At 61.6% G+C, this 20,443-nt stretch overlaps 3 protein-coding genes across 3 annotated transcripts; 2 read left to right on the top strand and 1 right to left on the bottom strand.

The window, feature by feature from the left end:
• Positions 1–302: 302 nt before the first annotated feature.
• On the top strand, positions 303–3,738 carry TAC3 (tachykinin precursor 3). Its single transcript, XM_056322277.1, has 4 exons — positions 303–2,790; positions 2,882–2,978; positions 3,104–3,127; positions 3,321–3,738. The coding sequence occupies exons 1-4, from the start codon at positions 2,431–2,433 to the stop codon at positions 3,464–3,466; spliced, it is 627 nt and encodes a 208-aa protein (XP_056178252.1). The 5' UTR covers positions 303–2,430; the 3' UTR covers positions 3,467–3,738.
• A 566-nt stretch (positions 3,739–4,304) lies between these two features.
• ZBTB39 (zinc finger and BTB domain containing 39) lies at positions 4,305–12,830 on the top strand. Its single transcript, XM_056322429.1, is given in 3 exon segments — positions 4,305–4,418; positions 6,018–7,263; positions 7,266–12,830. Coding segments are annotated over 2 exon segments (2,151 nt in total). The 5' UTR covers positions 4,305–4,418; positions 6,018–6,126; the 3' UTR covers positions 8,280–12,830.
• A 798-nt stretch (positions 12,831–13,628) lies between these two features.
• Positions 13,629–17,882, bottom strand: GPR182 (G protein-coupled receptor 182). Its single transcript, XM_056322027.1, has 2 exons — positions 17,727–17,882; positions 13,629–16,637 (listed from the first exon to the last, which is right to left on the bottom strand). Exon 2 carries the CDS (start codon positions 16,627–16,629, stop codon positions 15,535–15,537), a length of 1,095 nt encoding a protein of 364 aa, XP_056178002.1. The 5' UTR covers positions 16,630–16,637; positions 17,727–17,882; the 3' UTR covers positions 13,629–15,534.
• Between the last annotated feature and the right edge of the window lie 2,561 nt (positions 17,883–20,443).

Genomic DNA, 20,443 nt, shown 5'->3' with positions numbered 1-20,443 from the left:
TCTCCCCCTGCCCAGGGTCCCCCACCCTGCTGCAGGACCCGCCGGGCAGGGTGCTCCCTGCTGCGCACCCCCTCGCCACGCTGGCACCGTGGTTCCTGGGCTGGCGCTGCGGCTGCATTTGGGGACCAGGGATGGGGGGGGGGGACGACAGAGATGAGCCGCCGCTCAGCCCCAGTGCCACCGCTGCAGCCCAGCTCCTGCAGGACCTCCACCACCAGGTCCCACCAGTCCTGCAGCCCCCAGGAGCCAGGGTCTCCACGCAGCTCCTGTGGCAGCCCCCCCTCCCCGCCCCGCTTGCTGCCTTTTCTCTCCTCATCGCTCATCAAGCTCTCGGAGAGGTTTTTCTTTTATCCTGTCCCCACATGTCACCCGCGTTACCTTCAGGAGCTGACATCTCCCCGTCACGTCAGCATCAGCACCAGCTCCCAGGTGGGCCCTGCAGCATCGACGTGGCTTGTCGTGCACGGGGGGCATGTGTGGGCACGCGTGCCAGGGCACTTGGGCAGCGACTGCACGTGGGGCGGGCACGTGTGTGCGTGCGGGGGCACTTGACGGCAGGGATGTACCCCAGCTGCGAGGGCTCCCCCCGCTTCCCGCCGTCGGCTGTGTCACATCCCAGCCCAGGGACCTTCCCGCCTGTCTGCGGCGAGGGGCGAAAGCCATAAACAAGCCCGCCGCAGCCCAGGGCACCGCGGCTCTTCGCAGCTGCATCGCACTTGGCACCACAAAAGGTAGGTGTTATTAATTAATTAGGCCGTCTCTGGCCAGGCTCCGATTTAATTAACGTCCCCAGCACTGCAGATGCTGCCCTGCCCCGGGCTGTGCTGCCACGTGAGCCACCGCTGCCAGGCCGCCTTCCCGGGGGTCCGCCGCAGCCCCCGGTGCAGCCACCTGTTGCTCAGGCTGAATTCGGCGGCTCTCACTTGTGTTCCCCCCATGAATCCCTCCGCTGCTGCCCCGACTTTTCCTCCCCATCTTTCCCCTCTGCACACCCCAGCCCCCTGGCCGGGCGCGGGGGCCGTGGGGATGGCTGGGGACGGGGGGTCAGGATGCAGGACAACCCCAGCTCCCTGGAGGCCGAGTTGGGCTGGTGCTGGGGGGCTGGTGCTGGCCCTGTCTGGGTGACAGGAGGGGCTGGGGACAGGCAGCCCCCTGTGGGGCCAGATGTGGGGCTGCCACAGCCTGTCAGAGCCAGGAGTGCTCCCTGTGGGCAGCACAGGACCAGGCAGGCTGGGACCCCTGGAACGGGACCTGGGGAGATGGGCAGGGTGCGTGGCACAGAGTATGCATGTGTGTGAGCACACGTGCGTGCGCAGGCAAGTTGTATGCGCGTGCAGATGTGATCATCTGCACGCATGTGTATCGTGTCCATGTGGTGGGAGCTCGACTGACCCCCGCTGCGGCGTGAGACCTCCCAAAACCCCACTGTGGAGCGACAGACACAACCGCTCCCACCACGCATGTGCCAATGACTGCGTCGTGCTGGGGTGTGCATGTCCCCCCACGCCTGCAGCGCGAGGAGGGGCTGGGGGCTGCATGGGCACCGCGCCTGTGTGCTGGCCCCCTACCACGGGGTGCGGTGGGACGCTGGTGTGCCTGCTTGGGCACGCTTGTGTCGTGGTGTGACTCTGCGTGTGTAAGCGGTGCCTGTCGGTGACATGGTGCCTGCGTGGGCGTGAAGCTGCAGGGTGAGGGTACCACTCCCCCCCAGCCCCCATTGGCGGCTCTCCTCTCACCCACCCACGCCGTGCCATGGGCAGAGCCCCTTATTTAACACCGCACGGCAGCCAGCACCCCGGTACTTTGCCTCCTGGCTGAACCCGTGCCGGGAGAGCCGTTGGCACAGCCTGCTGCCGCTGCCCACCTTGCCTCGCCGCTGCCCACCTTGCCTCGCCGCTGCCCACCTCGCCTCGCCACATCTCCTGCTCCACAGCTGCCGGCAGCGAGGGTCACACTGCCCCCAGCCCCACGCCAGCCGACACCTGAGGGCTCAGCAGGTCTGTGCCTCTGCGGCACGCGGCCCTGGGGGCTTCCCGGGGTTCCTGGGGGGCTGCTGCACCCCATCCTCACCCAGCTCAGCTGGGAGAAAGCAGAAGGGAGAGGGGGGAGTTGGTGGAGGTGCTGGGGAGGGCACGGGCCGGGGGGAGAGATGGGGTGAAGATGCTGCTTGAATTTGGGGAGGGCTTCGGGGGGGCTCAGGAAGCAGGTCTGGGTCTGGGATGTGGCTGTCAGCATGTGCGTGGCAGTGCGTGCGTGTGCCAGGGGGACACGCGTGTGTTGGGCTGAGCCTGAGCCCATGTTTGCGATCCCTGTGTGCCTGCAGCGTGTGCGTGTCCAGCACCGCGGGCATGGCTGGTGGCACCACGGGCATGGCTGGTGGCACGGGACCCCCGGGGCCGCAGCAGAGCCGTGTCCCCCCGCGACTCTGCCATGCGCCCTGGTAACGTGTCCCCCCAAGGTGCTGGCAGGGTGCTACCAGCCACAGCTCGCGGGGAGGGGGGGAAGCGGATTTACCACCACCCCCCTCCCCACCACCCCGGGGAAGCGATGCGGTCCCTCCGGCCGCAGATAACGGGTGGGGGTCCCACCACCCTCAGCCCCCCCGTCTCCCGTGTCGCTGCTTTCCCTCCCCAGCGCTTGGCCCGGTCCCGGGCTCGTCCCACGGCTGACCGCCGCCCCCCGCCCCCCCCCTTCCCCACGAGGATGAGGAGCCGCCCGGTGCTGGCAGCGCTGCTGGTCCTGGCGTTGTCGCTCGCCCTCGCCCGCCGCCCCCCCCGCCCCCGCGCCGGGGTCCGCGCAGGTAAGACCGTCGGTGGGAGGGAGCGACGGGCGGACCCCGGCCCCCCCCGGCCCCCCTGCTCACACGCTTCGCTTCCCGCAGGGGATGCCCGTCCCGGAGCCGGTGCCCTGGGGAGCCCGCGGCAGCCCCGGGGCCGCCTACGCCGCCCTGCTGCAGCTGCTGCGGGAGGAGGACGCCGGTGAGCGCCGGGGGGGGGCTGCGGGGGGGCTGGGGGGGGGGGCGGAGGTGGGGGTGGTCCAGCCGGTGCCGTCCGGCCCGGCCCCCGCCCCGCCGGCGTCGCTCACCGGCCTCGGTCTCTTCCAGGTCCCCCCACGGCTCCGCAGAAGCGTAAGTGCCGGTGCCGGGTGCTGGTGCCGGTACCGGTACCGGTGCCTGTTGCCTGTGCCTGTGCTGGGTCCCGGTGCCGGTCCCGGTGCCGGTGCCTGTGCTGGGTCCCGGTGCCGGTGCCGGTGCTGAGTCCGGTGCTAGGTCCTGGTGCCGGTGCCGGTCCCCGCGGCGCTGACAGCGGGTCTCTCCGCAGGGGACATGCACGACTTCTTCGTGGGGCTCATGGGGAAGCGGGCGGCAGAGCCCGGGCGGCCGGCGGGGCGGGGGAGCGGCGGCCCGTCCCCCCGGTGCTCCTCGGCCCCCCCCGCGGCCGGCGGGACCCCGCTGCGGGCGGCCTGAGCCGCGGGGCTGGACGGGACGCGCCTCGCGGCCCCCACCCACGGGGCACCGGCGTGGGCCGCGCTCTGGGCCGCCGAGGCGAGGCACCGGCTGGGGGGGAGCGGGGGGGCGGCCCGGGCGCGCCGGCACCCACCGACCCGTCGTGGGATCCACCGGGGCCGGAGCCGCGCTTGGAGCTGGTCCGACCCACGCGCGCGTGTCCTTGCACCCGCGGCCGTGCCCGCCGGTGCACACTCACCCTTGCACACCAGCCCGTGCACGCCCGCCCTTGCACACCCACCCGTGCACACGCACCCGTGCACACCCGCCCTTGCACACCCCGCCCGTGCGCACCGTGTGTATCCCCCCCTGTATACACCCACCCGCGCCTGTGCGGGACACGCGCCCCACCCGTCTCTGTGTCTTGGCTGCGCCACGCTCGGACCCACCCGGGACAGCCCACGGGGGTGGGGGGGTGGGGGGGGGTCCGTGGGGGCGGGGGGGACCGCGTGCTCGCGGGCTACAGCCACCCGCCCCTGCCCCAGCCACACGGCGCCGTGTCCCGTGCCCCGTCCCCCCCGACCGTTCCCCGTTCCCCGTGTCCCTGTCCGTGTCCCGTTCCCCGTCCCCCCGTGTCCCCGCCCGTCCCCGTGCCCCGTGTCTCGTGTCCCGTGTCTCGTGTCCCGTGTCCCGTTCCCCGTGTCCCCCGCCCGTCCCCGTGCCCCGTGTCTCGTGTCCCGTGTCTCGTGTCCCGTGTCCCGTTCCCCGTGTCCCTGCCCGTGTCCCGTTCCCCGCGTCGCCGCCCGTCCCCGTGCCCCGTCCCGCGCAGCTCCCCTCCGGGCCGCGGGGGGGCGCTGTGGCCCCGCGGCGCGCTCGGCGGGCGGAAGGCGGCTCCGGCGGCGGCCGGGGCGGACGGAGGGCGGGTCGGCGCCTTTGTGTGAGCCGAGCCGGGATGGTGCGGGGCGCCGGGCGGGTAAGGAGCGCTGCCGGCCCGCAGCCCCCGCCGGCCCCCGGCTGCCCCCCCCGGAGCCCCGCTCGGAGCCCCGGCGGCCCCGCGCCGCCCCCCCCCCCCCCCGGGGGCCTCCCCCTCCCCCCCGACGGGGCCTCTCGCCGCCCCTTCCCCCCCCCCCCCCCCCGGGGCTCCCCCACGCGGGGCCTTTCCTGCCCACCCCCCCGGGGGTCCCATCCCCCCGCCCCCGTCGGCCTCTCGTTGCCCGCTCCCGTGGGCCCCCCAGCCCCGTGCTCCTGCAGCCCCCGGGGGTCTCTGCCCCCCCCCCCCCCTCCCCAACTGCTCCCTTTTCCCCTGCGGCAGGTTCGGGATTCCCTGTCCCCCGGGGAGGGGAGCCTCTCCCCGCCCGGGGCTTCCCCCGGCTTCCCGCAGCCCCCCGGGCCCCCCCTTCCCTTCTCCGTCCCCAGGCCGGGACCCCCAGGCTGCAGGAGCTGCCCACATCCAGGGTTTTTCTGGGCTGGTGAGCACTTCCCCCTCCAGAGCCTTCCCCAGCCATCCTCATCCTCCCTAGCTGTGCGTGGTATTCCAGGGGCCGTCCCTGCTTCCATCCCTGCCCCCATCCCTGCCTCCGTCCCTGCCTCCATCCCTGCCTCCATCCCTGCCTCCGTCCCTGCCTCCATCCCTGCCTCCGTCCCTGCCTCCGACCCTGCCTCCGTCCCTGCCTCCATCCCTGCCTCCGACCCTGCCTCGGTCCCTGCCTCCATCCCTGCCTCCGTCCCTGCCTCCATCCCTGCCTCCGACCCTGCCTCCATCCCTGCCTCCATCCCTGCCTAAGTCCTGGGGCATCCCGGGGGCAGGACGAGCCCCCTCAGCCCCCTTTAACCTTCCCCTGGTGCTGGGTCCCGAGGCAGCCCCGTCTCCTTCCCTCTCCCACAAACTCCCGCGTTCTGACAGCTTCTGGGGTCCATGTCACGGGGAGCAGCAGGCAGGGGGTTGGGGACAGAGCCCCCTGGGTATGTCTGCCCCGGGTGGCCCAAGAGCTGGCCGAGCACCCATGAGTGGGACAGGGGGACAAAAGCAGTGGGACAAGCTGGGAGGATGAGCTCGGGTGGGAAGTGCCAGGGAACATGGCACAAACCGCCCAGCAAAGAGTACCGAAAGGTGCTGCAAGTGCCGGTGTCGCAGAAGAGAAATCCCAGGGGACCCAGAGAACCTGGGGGAGAATCCAGGATTCCAGCCCTCCAGGAGAAGCGTTATCCCTGGGGGAGAGGAGGATCTCCATGTCGCAGGCACCAGTTGGGGCTGTTGCAGAGCTGAGTGGGGCTGCAAGGCAGGGGGACCTCTGCCCATGCCCAAATAGAAGCAGGATCTTAAGGCTGCCACTGGCAGAGTAAATGGCTTTTTATTTTGTCACCTCGCACCTTCCGCTTTGTACGTCCTTCCCTTCGCTTCTTGAAGAGTCAGCCGTTGAAGTTCCCGGGGAGGTTTTAGTCAAGCTCTGTCTAAGCAGCTGTGCTGCTGCTTCTCTGTTGCTCGTCAGGAAGGTGGAAAACTTGAGTATGACTAGAACGGTGTCCTTTGGCTGTTAAGGTATTAACGTTTTTTGCATTTTCCTCTCTCTAGAGCCGCTTGCCCTGCCAGTTTCTGGATGCCAAGCACCTCCTGCTCAAGCAGCTGATGAATGCGTGAAGAAGAAGCTGACCAGGAGAGGGACTCTTAAGCAGCTGCTAAGATGGGCATGAGGATCAAGTTGCACAGCACCAATCACCCCAACAACCTGCTGAAGGAACTCAACAAGTGCAGGCTCTCCGAGACCATGTGCGACGTCACCATTTTGGTGGGCACCCGCTCCTTTGCTGCACATAAGGCTGTTCTGGCCTGTGCCGCAGGCTACTTCCAGAACCTCTTTCTGAACACGGGGCTGGATGCTGCTAGGACCTACGTAGTGGATTTCATCACGCCAGCCAACTTCGAGAAGATCCTCAGCTTTGTGTACACCTCAGAGCTCTTCACAGACCTGATCAATGTAGGCGTCATTTATGAGGTGGCAGAGCGGCTGGGCATGGAAGATCTGCTGAAGGCCTGCCACTCGACCTTCCCCGACCTGGAGAGCTCAGCCATCACGAAGCAACCCTCCCTGTCCATGAGCGAAGGCCGGTCAGGTCCTCTGAGCAGCACCTCCTCGGAGCAGAGCCATTCATTGGGGGAAATCCGGAGCGGCGGGGAACATTTTGGCCCCGAACGGAGTTACGTCTTGCATGGGGAGGTGTCAGGCAGCTACAAAGAGGACGACAAGAATACCGTGAGCGAAGCCAGTCAGATGCTTCCCCTGATGCATCCCCAGCAGCCTCCCAAGACAGAGCAGGAATCAGACCAAGGGCAGTTCGCTCCCACCGCGGGGATGGCGACCCAGCCCAGCTTGGGCAGTGTGAACATCATTGTTCAAACCACTGCGAGCTCCTGCCAGCAGTATAAGGTCCAGAGCAACGGTGACTACGGCAAGGGCAGCTTCTTTACCGCTGATCCTTCCCTGGACGTCTCCATGGGGAGCAACTCCTGTCCCAGCAACAGTGACCACTCCAAAGAGCAAGGTTTCGGGCAGATGGATGAGCTTCAGCTGGAGGATTTGGGCGAGGACGAGCTGCATTTCGAAGATGCCAGTGAAGAGCTGGGCCCCTCAGAAGAAGTTATTGAGCTGAGCGACGACAGCGAAGAAGAGCTGGCCTTTGAGAACGACAGCCGGGACAGCAAGGCCATGCCCTGCCAGGTGTGCAAGAAGGTCCTGGAGCCCAACATCCAGCTGATCCGCCAGCACGCGCGGGACCATGTCGATCTGCTCACCGGGAACTGCAAGGTCTGTGAAACCCACTCTGTGAAACCCACTTCCAGGACCGGAACTCCAGGGTGACCCATGTTTTGTCCCACATCGGCATCTTTCTCTTCTCCTGTGACATGTGCGAGACCAAGTTCTTCACCCAGTGGCAGCTGACCCTCCACCGACGAGAAGGGGTCTTCGACAACAACGTTATCGTCCATCCCAGTGACCCGCTGCCGGGGAAGATCCCCATGTTTGGGGGGGGGCCTGGCTCAGAGCTGGCGTGCGCCGCCTGCGGGAAGCCTTTGGCCAAAGATTTCCACAACGTCCGCAACCATATCCTGGACCACGTGAACTTGAAAAGCCAGACGTGTGTCGTGTGTGACCAGAGGCACCTCAGCCTCTGCAGCCTGATGTGGCACACCCTGTCTCACCTGGGCATCTCGGTCTTCTCCTGCTCTGTTTGTGCCAACAGCTTTGTGGATCGGCACCTCCTGGAGAAGCACTTGGCCGTTCACCAGAACATGGAGGAGGCTCTTTTCCGATGCCACTTCTGCGGCCAGAGCTTCAAGCTGGAAGCGGCGTATCGTTACCACGTCAGCCAGCACAAGTGCGGGGGCAGCCTGGACATCCGACCCAGCTTTGGAGACCGTCTCCAGCAGCAGGGCCTGCAGAAGAGGAAGCTGCCGGAGGAGTTCCTGAGTGAAGACCTGGCGCTGCAAAACCAGCCAGGCAACAGCAAGTACAGCTGCAAGGTCTGCGGAAAGAGGTTTGCCCACACCAGTGAGTTCAACTATCACCGGAGGATCCACACCGGAGAAAAGCCCTACCAGTGCAAGGTGTGCCACAAGTTCTTCCGCGGCCGCTCCACCATCAAGTGCCACCTGCGGACGCACTCGGGAGCCCTCATGTACCGCTGTACTGTGTGCGGGCATTACAGCTCCACGCTCAACCTTATGAGCAAGCACATAGGTGTGCATAAAGGCAGCCTGCCCCCAGACTTCACCATCGAACAGACTTTCATGTATATCATCCATTCCAAAGATGCGGAGAAAAACACGGACAGCTGATGGGGCGAGGCAGGGCAGAGCCAGCAAAGGAGCAAATGCTAATAACAGAAGCTGTGGAAAAAAAAAAAAAAGAAAAAAGTCATTTATGTTATTTAATGGTCAGGCATCATGAATGGAACCCTCCTTTTTATTTTTTTAAATATTTTTTTTTTTGGCCTTGCTAGGGCATTTTAGATTGGTGGCATTGTACAAATTAACAGCACGTAAGCTACATCACTGTTTCCAAGAAGTCTGTCGTGTTTACTTACCTCTGGTCCTGTTAGAGGCCATCGAGTTCTGTGTTCTTAGCATTTCTCACTAGGTTTGGAATCTAGATTATATTATTATTTTTTTTAACCTTTTAGCCCACTTGACTAGGCTAACCCTCAGTTTGACCTTGTCCACAAACTGATGCTGCTAAGATTTTTCATATCTGACCTCAGTAGAGAGGGACAGAGCCAGAGCAGGATAGTGCTGGACTTGAAGAAAAGGAAAAAGGAATTAAAAAAAAAAAAAAAAGAAAAAAGGAAAAAAAGACTCATTCTGGGCATCACTGGGGTTCTGCTGCTATTGCGAGGAGATAAGCAAAGTCCATGTCACAGAATCAGCTTGACGTCGTTGCTTCGTTGCAGGGGAGATGAGCAAGCACCTGAGTGTGCGTGTGCAGGTGAGGAGGGATACCTGGTGGTAAACAAGTAGGAGGGTGATTGTCGCTGGCGAGGGCAGTTCCCAGTTCCCAGGCAGCAGCGCTGGTCTGCAGGAGCCGTGCCCGAGCCGGGAGCGTGGCCGGCAGTTCCTCTGCCGTGCCTGTGACACACCGCTCACTCGTTCCCCCGGACCCCATCTCTGAAGGAGGAGATGAAGGAGTGACACCACCTCTCTGAGGAGCCCGAGCAGCCGGGCGGCCGCGTGGAAGGGAAGAGGCAGGTGCATGAGCAGAGGGATCTCTCAGAGGAGTTGCTGAACTGGAGAGAGCAGGGGAAGCAGGTTCGTGTGGTGGGGTCGACTGGTCCTTGGGAGATACTTTGTGGTGGCATGGTCACGCCTAATTTCTGCCAGCCTGCATCTGGCCATTGAGAGTGTGCCAATGCTCTCCTCTGCCGACAGCAGCCGTGCACATCGTGCTCTGCCGGCGCGGTGTGTCCCAGGGCTGCCAGGCGCTGGAAGCGCTGGATGCCAGAGCGCAGCATCGCTGCGGCTGCATGGATGCCAGCAGACAAGACATGACGAAGCTGTTGCCTTAACCCCCAGGAAGGTACCTTTGAGGACTCCTCTCTGCTCTGGGGGTGGCCCCCTCCCGTGGCTGCCCGTCGTGGATCGCTGCATCCCGGACATGTCTCGTGGCAAACGTGCGTTGCAGGATGCTGTTGGTGCGATGTGAGTTCGTACATCTTGTGTCAAATCGTGCTGTTAAGTTCAGCAGGTGCTGGCTGGGGCTGCAGCAGAGCAGCTCTGGGGGCCGGCGGCAGCAGCAGCTGCCGTGAACCTCAGCTCAGCCTCTCCCAGACATGCGTCGGGTGCGGGCTGGGGGCTCCTCGGCGCGGTGGGCTCTCCCAGCTGCGCTGGCGAGGTCAGCCCTGTGCTGGCAGTGCTTACACCAGGAAGGGTGGGGATTGGCTTTTTCCCATGTTATCCTGCTGTGGGGCAGAGGTGGAGAGGAACAAATATTTCCGATGCCGCAGCTTGAGTTGTGGCTGCCCTTAGGTAACTCATTCTACCTCACAAACAGGAAGCGCTCAGGGCTGTCAAGCCACAGTCATAGTAAATTGGCTCCCGCGCTTCTGTAAAGATATGCTGTTACAAAAAGAAACTAGTGATTTGCAAACCCTGTAAACTCATCCCGCTTTCCCCTCCTCTCGAAGGGACAACCCACGGCAGAGGAGCGGCATGGGCTGGGCGCATGGTTGGTGAGCTGGGAATTCCTGGGGGTCGCTCCCCCCGCTCCGCTGTGGCCTTGGGCAAGTCACTTCACCTCTTTGCCTCAGTTTCCTCATCTGTAAAATGAGGGTGGTTACACTTGTGGTACCTACCTACCTCCCAGGAGCGCGGTGAAGTTTGCTGGCTCGTACCTGCGAAGCGTGTGGGGGATGCAAAGCATCTAGTGCATAATGGTGCTTAGCATCCTAGGGAAATGGCAGCCTCCGTTGTTTCTCATCCTGTACCAGTTCCTGGACCTGGCCGGGTCGCTTTACTCCTGTTACCAGCCTTCCCCATCGAATGATAATTTCCCTTTAGCCCCGTCCTCCTTGTGGTCCTGCGAGACAAGCTCTGTAGCAATATAAGGAGTGGGGGGTGGCTCAGCACCACCGTGTCTGCGGAGGGGCTAGGGGCGGCGGCACTGGGGAAGCAGGAATGTGTGTGCTGGGGGCAGTGGTGCTGTGACGTCTCCTGGACTTTGCAGAGCGCATCTCCGTGTCAGCTGGGCGCATCGCTGTCGGGAGCAGGAGGAGCTGGTAATCCTGGGGAGAGAGGAGCCGGAGGGTGCAGAGGTGTGCAGCTGCTGCAAGCCCCTGCCCCTCAGCCCCAGCCGCCCGGCCATCCCTGCCGTTTGCCTCTAAAGCTGCGTTTCCACCATGGCAGCTCCAGGTCCGGCCCCGCTGTGACGGGGCAAGAGACGAGAGCTGGTGTTGAGCCATGTCCCCGCCGTCAGTGCTGAGCCCTGGCTCGACCTAATGACCCTTCCCAGGCAGCTCCTTCATCCTGAGCTTGTGTCACCCTCAGTCACCCCCTGGACCTGCAGTACCCGAGTCCGACCCCGCTGCACGGAGGTGGGGTGGGAGGAATGGACCTTGCTGAGGAGAAACGAGGGGCCACAGGGAGCTTGTGTCCTTTCCCCAGTCCCTGCAATACCAGAGAAGTTTGGGGCCAGCTGAGATCGCCCTGGGGGGGTGTTAAACTGGACTTGTCCTGATTTTGGTGCCTGGAGCCTGTTTTCGGAGGAAGGGAGGCACCAAAGTGATGGCCAACGCTGGGGCTGGCCAGGCTGTGCCGTGTCTGCTGCTGGAGCTCTCGTTTCCCAACTCTGGTCTTGCGGTACTGGTCAGCTGCCAGGCTGCGGTCGGTGTTCTCTAGCTGCTCTGCGGAGCCATGCTTAGCTTAGTGTTGAGTTTAACAACCAAACAAAAAAATCATTTTGAGAATGCATGGCGCCCTAGGGAAAGCATGGGATTTGACGACGGTTCACTGGAGGCTCCTCCAGGAGCTCTTGGAGTTATGAGGTTTCTTCCATTGTCCTGGTGGTGGCAAGGCGGGCTGGTAGACAGGGACGGATGCGGCCGGCTCTGCTCCGGAGATTGCTATGAAGGATGCGAGGGGGGCAGGCGAGGCTTGGGAGAGCCAAGTCCTTAAAGCCTCGAGACCCTCCTAAAATGTCCCAGAAGCTGCGATGAGCTTTTGGATGGCTTGGAGCGCTGGCCCACCGCAGCGCCTGCAGCCCCGTACCTAGCTAAGCTGTGAAGCAAAAGCCTTTTGTGCACATAAACCAAAAAGAGAAGCTTTTACACTGAAACACTAACGGGCAAAGCAAACCCACCCTTCTGGACACAGGTCTGGGAAAGCAAAAGCCTACTGCGCCTTCTGCCTGTTGTTTTTAGTTGTGGGATGGGGAGAGCACTCGGGTCCTGGTGTTTCTGTGTCTTGGATTCTTTCCTGTGTTATAGCGAATCATTCCCACTTGAAACATCCTGAGATCTGCAGCGAGTCTTGTCTGTGGAGGGGGTGCAGGGACAGCTCTGGACCTGCAGCACTCCCTGCTCCTCCTCCTCGGGGTTTTCCCAAGAGGGGTCAGAGACCTGAGCTCCCTCCCCTGGGAGGGTCCTGGGCCTCTCCAAGCCCCCAGCCAGTGCCAGGGCTCTGTTGTCCCTGTGCCCTTGTGGCATGGCTGTCCCCGAGTCCCGCCAGCCTGGCTGGGAGCTCCGGTGTTCCACCAGAAAGCTGTGTGGCTGGGGAAGGTGGGATCGGCCGGAGCGACAGGCTCGTCCCGGGTCCCCCACAGGCTGCGTTGCCCCGAGGAGCCGTAGCTCAGACCGACCTGTGGGGACTACACTTACCTACCTCGCCTGGGGCAGCCGTGAGGTTTAACTCGTGTTTGCAAAGTGCTTTGAGACCCTCGGGGTGCAGGGGGGAACACAGAGGGAAAATGCTTTGCTGGGAGCTGCGCCGGTGGTGTTTGCAGAGAGTGACCGGGTCGTTGGTCCTCACGGGAAACCCTGACATAAAATCCCCCTCTAAAAGGCAGTGCTTCGAGAGTGGTCTTATTCCAGTTTCTAAAACACGAAGTTCAGTTTGATTCTCCCCTTTCTCAAAGGATCCAGGTCTCTTATCAGAATAATTAAGCAGAAGAAAGAAAAATGAGTTGAATTGCTGTCTAACCTTTCTGTTAAGTTAATAGTAGGTACTGACCTCCTGATATTTAAGTGTTTACTATCTATTTGCTGTAAAGTTTTGTATATTTTGTAAACTTTCCCCCCAAATAGTAGATGTCTAAAATCGTTGTACATCGGGTTCTTTTATACTCCATTGTTCAGCACAAAGTGTGGTTTTTATTTAGAATAATAAAATGGAAAATGTTGACCTCTTGTACCTTGCTTCTTTATAAAAGAACTTGTTTCTTTAAATGTGCAGATTGGCATTTCTGTCTCCTCAGGAGCGCCTGGAAAAGCACGTGAGCCATTCCTGGTATCCTGCTCCTGTGCTGCGCTCTGCAGGATTTGTGGCACGAGTCCAGGCAGCCGGGGCCTCTTCCTCGCCGCCTCCTCCGGCACCCGGAGCAGCGCAGGGAGAACGGTCTCGGGCATTTCTGCAGGCTGTTCCCACAGCAGGTTGGGAGCAGAGCCCTTGTTAGAAACCGTTTAGGAAATTCTCGGGGTCTATGTTCCTTGATAAGCCCTTTCCATGCTGCCAGCGCCGTGTTTCACTGTTGGCTGGCAAGCCAGATCAGCGGGCAAACGCTGCTGGCGTTTTCAAAAGCCGCTTTACCTGTTCTCCAGCAGCGAGGTGTCCTCTGGGGTTGGGGTGACCTGCCTGCTGGGTTGGCCATCAGCCGGGGCCACTGGTCTCGGTCACCGCTGGAGCAGCTTGGGCAGAGCTTACCTGGTGGGGCAGGTCACCGTCGCTGAGCTGGCGACCAGCAGCGGGCACTGGAAAGTCACACTGGGTAGATGGTCCGGCGGTATGGGGCCAGTAATTGCTAAAGGAGCCCATGGCTGGGCCAGGCCACCCTTGGGTGGCGAGGGCTTCACAGGGGGGCTGAGAGCCCCAGCTAAAGGACTTGCTGGGTTTCACACCCAGGTTGCTGCGTGGGGCTCTGTAAGGGTTTATTTGAGGCCACTCTGGCCCTGAGGTCTATGAACAAAGTTGCAGATACATTAGAAAAAAAAAAAAAATTTATTAAGCCAAATACCAAGTTTTACATGTTTCAGTAACTTGACATTTAATATGTTGTTGCCCTGGTTATGTCACACATCAAGTGTCTTGTTGCAGTGCATTATCTTCCATTTTTTCATAGCAAATGGCAGGGTGTGGGCAAGAGGAAGCCCTGGGGCAGATCGGGGATCGGGGGTCGTGCGGTGCGAGGCCGCCTTTGCGTTCACCGGCCGGCGTTGGGGCTGCGCGGCTTCACTGTGCACGCGTGCCCGGGAGGGTGACAGGGACAAAGGCACTGAGCTCCCACGCCGGTGCAGATGGCGAAGGACAGCCTTCGCCCCGGAGGGCTTACAGTCCGAGCAGCTCTACGAGTTGTGAATCTGTAAGTAGCAACTGAGAAGAGCCATGAGTTGCTGCCCTGGACAGGTCCGAGGGGACTGGCCTCCTCCCCAGCTGCGGCACAAAGTATTTCTGTGTAAGGGACAGGTTCAGCTTCTTCTGCCAAGGCTGGTATCCCCTGGTAGGGAGGAGGAGCATCTCTGTGCACAAGGAGCCCTGAGGCATTTAGTGATTTACCCCTCACAGGACCCCTGTAAATAGCAGCGCTGTCCCCAGCCAGTCCCACGATAACCGAGGGTCCGTGTCAGCCCCGGCTTCTCCCGCAGCCCAGGACATCCTGCTCCCCTCCCACTGCTCGGTGCTGCAAGCATCCTGTCCCGAGATTTGCTTATGCTTTGCTTTTTCAAAAATGTGTTTCTTGAGCAGCTCAAGGCCACTGGTAGATTTATGGGCTCCCAGTGACTGTCGCTCTTTCACCTTCCCCCGCTGAAGGCTTGACCTGCAGCACATGACTTAGCAGAATCCAGACAACGATGAACTTTCTCCGGATGCTCCAGTTTCTTACACCGCCACAAGTCCAGCCCGTGCTCCGGCTCCGAGGGTTTCTGCACACCTACGTGTTCCCACGGGGCACGCTTCAGCATGACTTTGATTGAAAGAGAGTGGGCGTGAAGGGCTGCCGGAGGCTGCCGACGTTTAGAAACACAACCAGTGTCCTTAGAAACCCACCAGGAGATGCTCTAAAGGAGGCTGGGATTGATGGGATGGGTCTCCCGCCGCAAAACACAAGCTGGGAACCCCACCTCTGTTGCCACCGGTCACGTTTGGAAGCAGCCGTGCCCAGTCAAACCCAGTTTTCACCAACGCTCATTTACCACTGGGTTTGCAAAATTGCTCTCAATGAGTCGCTAATTTCGAATCGATCCTCCCCTCCCTAAAGCTCAGGTGTGTGTCATGCCTCTCGGGCTCACGTTGCCTTCATTTCACTAAAATCAGGCTTCCAGCCGTTTGCCAGGCACGGGGAGGAGTGGTTTGTGTTCCAAAGGGATGGATTTCCCCTCTCCTGCTCGGGGTGGCATCGCAGCAGAGGGGCAGCATTTGCCGGGCACCTCTGCAGCGACGGGGCTTGTGTGTGACAGTCAGGGGGTGCAGAAAATCCTGTCCAGGGAAAGATTTGCACGCCCCCAGCCCCACAGCTCAGGGGTGGTAGGGGGGTTGGGTCCCAGGGGCCAGGTTTGTGTTCAGACCTCCAAGCAACGCGCTTTATTACTGCAAGCGTTTCTCTTGGAAAACAGGAAATATCTCTTTCTCTTATTCTTTCTTTAGCTAAATAGATCCGCTACGGCAGGACATCAGAGGCAAGGTGCCTGTAGCTCCCCACACCGTCTCGTTTCACGTTTGGCACCCAGCCCTGCCTTCAGAGCACAGGAGGTGGCCCGCCGAGAAGTCTTGTTTAAAAGCAAAGTGTCTGCTCATCACCAGGAAAAACAATCTCACTGACCTCAGTGAGCGCAGGGAGCTGCCCCTGCCCCACAACCACTCGCCAGTGATGAGTGGGAGAGTCCGATCCCCCTTAGTTGGGAGGGTTGTTGTCCTTTGCGATGACTATGGAGTGCTGTGTGGTGGAGGAGGAATTGCCTGCGCCCTTCTGGCTGCCTTGGTCTTTGGGGATGTACTTGACCACGGCGGAGATGAGCTTGCTGCGGAAGTTTTTGCTCAAGAAGTTGTAGAGGATTGGGTTAATCACGCAGTGGAGCAGGGTGAAGCAGTCTATGATGTCGTAGAAGAAGTAGAGGAAGTGGGCAAAGGTGCAGTGGAGGATGATGTGATTGCCGTCGAGGGTGAGCAGGGTGAGCATGATGTGGAAGGGCAGCCAGCTGATGAGGAACACGATGATATAGGCGTAGATGAGCAGACAGTGCTTCTTGCTCTCTGGCTTGGCGCTCTTGATGAACATGGCTGTCAGGATGTTGAAAACAGTGATGATGGGGAAGGGGATGAGGAAGCCAATGGTGGTGGTGGCCAAGCTAACTGCCAGCGCCCACTCGTCATAGGTCTCGAAGGGGGCCATGAAGATGCAGATGGGCTCTCCGGTATTGACCAGCTGCATGTGAGCAACCTCCAGGAATGGGATCGCTGCTGCCAAGACCCAGCTGCAGGCGCAGATGATGCGGCGTGCGCGGTGCTGGTGCTTACGCCAGAAGAGGGAGGAGCTGGTCAGAGACACGTAGCGATCCACGCTCAGGCAGGTGAGGAAGAAGATGCTGGCATACATGTTGGCAAAGTAGAAGTAGTGCGTGAAGCGGCAGAGGAAGCTGCCCCAGAGCCAGGTGTAATCCAGCATCACCTCCAGCATCCAGATGGGCAGTGAGAGCAGCACTCCGAGGTCAGCAATGGCCATGTTGATGATGTAGAGGTTGACCAAGCTCTTGTTGCCCCGTGTCTGCCAGTTGACCCAGATAACAAGGAGGTTCTCCACCAAGCCCACCACAAAGATGACCAGGTAAAGGATGAAGAGGACCACCCTCTTGACATTCTCATCCAGGCTGAACTCGCAGAAGGTGTAGGTGTAGTTCAGGAGGTGGAACAGCTCGGTCCAGTTGTGGTAGTCCCTGTACTCGTTCAGGAGAGTGTGCGTCTCGATGAGGGCAGTGGTCACCTCAGCCATCCTGGTAGCTGCAAGGAAAGGGAAAGCACTGAGCCCTCGCAGGAGGCTCTGAAAATACCCCAATGCATATTTTTTTAATCCAGTTTTTACTTCTATGGTGACTTCTTACATCAACCCTCAAAAGGTGCCGTATCCCCATCAGGTAATAACCTGACGTCCCAGACAACATGCAAGCCACAAACACCAGCCGCCCGTGCACCCACACGTGCTCCCAGGTGGTGGCTGTCCCCTGTCCCCCAGCCAGGGCCAGGGCCAGGCAGTGCTGGGGACCAACGGAGGGGAGGGACGAAGGACAAGTGAGATGCCTGCAGCAACGTCGGTCACTGCAGGAACGGAGCTGACAACCCAGGAGTGCAGCAACGTTCAGGGGGGAGCTGCCCCCATCAAAGCTCGTGCTCCGGAGCTCAGGTCCTGCTGCCACCGAGCCTGTGGGACCCCTGACCCCCAGCAAATGGCTGCGAGGTGGCCGGGGCATGGGCAGGCACCGGACCATTAAATGCGCCGGTGACCACGGCTGCTGGACCCAGCACTAGCAGGGAAGCCCTCGTCCCCCACCCGAGCCCTTGCTGTGCAGTCGCTTCATAAACCCAGCCCTTGCTCTGCCGGTCTCACAGCTGCGTTTCTGGGAGCCGTCGGGACTTCCAGGTAGGTGACAAAATTATAAACTTAGGGGAAATGCAGTTGACCTTAACATCCTTTTATTGCCCCAAGGGTAAGAGCTCTGATGCCAGCACAGCTGCATCCGCACGGTGAAGACACCGTGGAGCCCATCCAGCCTCGTGCTGCTAGAAGAGCTCATAAGACCAGCTGTTCCCCTGGGAGAGCCGGAGGAGCGTGCCATGTCGCTGGGGCGTTCCGTGGCACTCGGTGCCCAGCGAGCCGGGGATCCCCCAGAAGAGCATCAGCCCTGTGGCAAACGGCACCCACCCACCCGCTCCTGAAACCAAGGAGGAGAGGAGAGCGAGCCCCCCGGGGCTGGAGACCCCTGTCCCCATGGCTGCTCAGCCTCCCACCCTCACCAGGCTGCGGGTCCTGAGAGAGGCGGGTGGGAGAGGGGGCAGACGGGTGCGGGCAGGGGGGGAGAGGCGGTGGCTCACCGGCGGCAGAGCTGAAGGGCTGCGCAGAAGGGCTGCTCGGGGAGCGTGGCGATCCTCTCAGCTCGGCAGCTCACGTGCCTCTGGCAGAGCCAAGCCGCGGCGGCGCGGAGCTCAGGGTGGGCTTGTTGGCTGCTTCCCGGCAGGAAATGACCGTCGTGGTCCGACATCCTGAGACAGCCCAGTGTGGGTGACATTTGACTTGATTTCCAGCCCCGGGGCTCAGCTCCCGTTTGATTTTGCTGCAGGGCTGGGGATGAGCGCGGGGAGGCCCCGGGCAGGTGTTCATGTGGAAGCTGCAGGTGCCTGGGGATGGAGCGGGGCTCCCTGAGGCTCCCTGGGCCACTCTCCTCCACCGTCACCCCCGCTGGACCTGGCTGCCGTGGCCCCGTGGTCTCCGTGGCTGGATCCCACGCAGGTCCCATTCTGACTGTGGGCAGGAGGGGAAAATACATCCTCAGGGATGGACCCAGCTGGGCCAGGTCTTCCCGCGGCCATGGAGTCCCAAGGCGTTAGGATGGGTGAAGGCGAACGTGCTGCCAACTGTCCCTGATGCTCACGCGATACCGGGGCGAGCTCAGGGTTTGTTTTTGGGGGAAAAGGGCTGAAAGTGGAGCATCTCTGCCAGGTCAGCACGGCCCATCGCTCCCAGCTGTCTTAGGACCTGATGGTAGATGGCTATCGCCACAGAAACACTTCTGGCCCGGCAGCAATTAATCATCGAGCCATGATTGCCTAGCGGTTTTACAGGGGAAGGGAGGGGGCTTGAGCCTTGCCCTGGCACTGGGGAGGGGGCTGATAGGCAGAAAATTTTGCAACAAGCTGCAAGTCCTGCAAAACAATTGCAGGAAATCTCCTTTTCGAGTGCAGACAAGACTTTGTGATCAACAATCGGCTCGGAAGGAAGGCACGGCCGGAGCGGGGAAGCACGAGGGCACTGATAAGTCGGGTCTCACAACAACAAGCCCGGCGCCGATGACCCAGAGCGCAGGTACCCAGCCCCAGCAGGACCAAGGCCCTGGGTTGCAAACAGGAACTCGGTGGCTTTGTGCTCGCCCTGAGCACCACGGGGCACGTTTCACCTCGGCCGGGGGCTGGGGGCCGTGGGGGGCTGCGAGGGGCTGCTCTGCCACCCGATGTGCTGGAGGGGCTTTGCCTCCCTGGGAGGCAGGGATGCTGTACTGCTTCTGCTTAACAGGTCAGGAAATTTCCATGCCAAACTCTCCGATCGAGAGCAACCTGGGTGCCGTGGGGGTGTGAGTGGGGGGCTGCTGATCCCAGCGGGGGCAGCGAGGTCCGGGAGCCAGTTGTATTTCCAAGCTGTGGGGAGCGGAACAGGCAGCTCAGCCCATCTCCCCGTCCCTGCCACAATTCTCAGGGACCCCCAAGGCTATTGGCACCCAAATGTGTGCCCAGGAGCCCCCGGCCTCCCTAAGGGTCTGGTTCTCCCCTTTGTCTGGAGATAAGTGGGAAAAGGCCGTTTCCTCTGCAGAAAGTGACCGCTTCAATCCGAGTGGGTCCTTTGGAGCCCAGCGGATCAGGGCTCGGGCGGATGGTGCGCAGGAAGGCGCAGAGGGGGGGCTGGTAATGGCCCTGCTGAGCCTGGCCGGTTCCTGCTCCACCTGCCAGCACTTCACTGTGGGGTGCGATACGGGCATCGGGTCCCCCCCAGCCGCTGCCAGCCCCCTGGGGAGTGGGGGGCAGCACAGACCCAGAGCAAGGTGGGCTGCAGGCAGTGGCAGCGCCAGGGATCTGCCATCCTCCTGCCCTTCCCTCCCTGGGCAGCCGGGGATGCTGCTGGAGGGATGCAGGCACAAGGGTCCCAGGGCAGTTGCAGCCAAGGCCGCAGTGCACGTGAAAGCCTGGCACCTCGGGGACACGCGGGCCTGAAACGTGACATGTGGGGACTGCTGGGGACGTCTTACTGGTTTAGTAAGCCGAGCAAAGCGTTTAGGAAAGCTTTCTTGGCTGGGGAAACAGCTCAGCGAGTTGTAACACAGCTTGCACAAGAGCCCTACGTGCTGCCTCCCATCCTGCTGCAGCTTCTTGTCCCCCTGCCCTCGGTCACAGCCCGGGGGGGGGCCTTGGGCTCACGTGGGCTCAGTCCCGCACGCACAGGAGTAGCACGGCGTGGGTGGGAGCGGGGCTGCTGCTAAAGCTGCTCTTGTCCTGAAGGCAAGTGCATAGTCTTCAGGGACCTAACCCCCAGCTAGTCACCACTAATCAGCCCTTAATTAGAAGTATGAAGGATGTGTGAGTCACCGGCCACACGCCAGGCTCCCCGTGCTGTGCTGGCAGTGTTATGGGTAACGGTGGCACCTTTTCCAGCCCATCCTCTGGCAGCTGAGCTGCATCCCCAGCCACGCTGCGAGTTTGTCCCTACCGGGGCAGCTTCCTCCGTGCCGGACCTGACCACCTGCTACCAGAGCAGACCAGGGACAACGGGCCGCGTGGTTGCGGGTGTTGTGCCGGGAAGGGAGCACCGGCTGCCAGGGCTGAGCCCGAGGTCACCCATGGGGGAGCTGGGAGGCTACGGTGGCACTGAAGGACCCCAGAGCAGCAAGAGAGGATGGAGCCGTTCCCAGCCAGCTCTTGGGTTTACCTGTGCAAGGGAGGAGATGGGGAGCTGAGGGACAAAGCCCCTGCAGTCTGACCTGGACAAACACATGGAAAAGCTGGGATATGGCAGAATGGGGAGGTCCCAGAAGAGCTGGAGTGAA

This window comes from Falco biarmicus, chromosome 19 (genome assembly GCF_023638135.1).
Source record: "Falco biarmicus isolate bFalBia1 chromosome 19, bFalBia1.pri, whole genome shotgun sequence".
Taxonomy (NCBI): domain Eukaryota; kingdom Metazoa; phylum Chordata; class Aves; order Falconiformes; family Falconidae; genus Falco; species Falco biarmicus.
This window is presented reverse-complemented; position numbering and strand designations above follow the sequence as displayed.

Coding starts and splice junctions, on each gene's coding strand:
- TAC3 (XM_056322277.1), top strand. CDS start 2,431: ATGCGCCCTGGTAACGTGTCCCCCCAAGGTGCTGGCAGGGTGCTACCA. Junction 2,791..2,881: donor CCCCCCGCCCCCGCGCCGGG/GTCCGCGCAGGT, acceptor CGCTTCCCGCAG/GGGATGCCCGTCCCGGAGCC. Junction 3,128..3,320: donor CCCCACGGCTCCGCAGAAGC/GTAAGTGCCGGT, acceptor GTCTCTCCGCAG/GGGACATGCACGACTTCTTC.
- GPR182 (XM_056322027.1), bottom strand. CDS start 16,629: ATGGCTGAGGTGACCACTGCCCTCATCGAGACGCACACTCTCCTGAAC.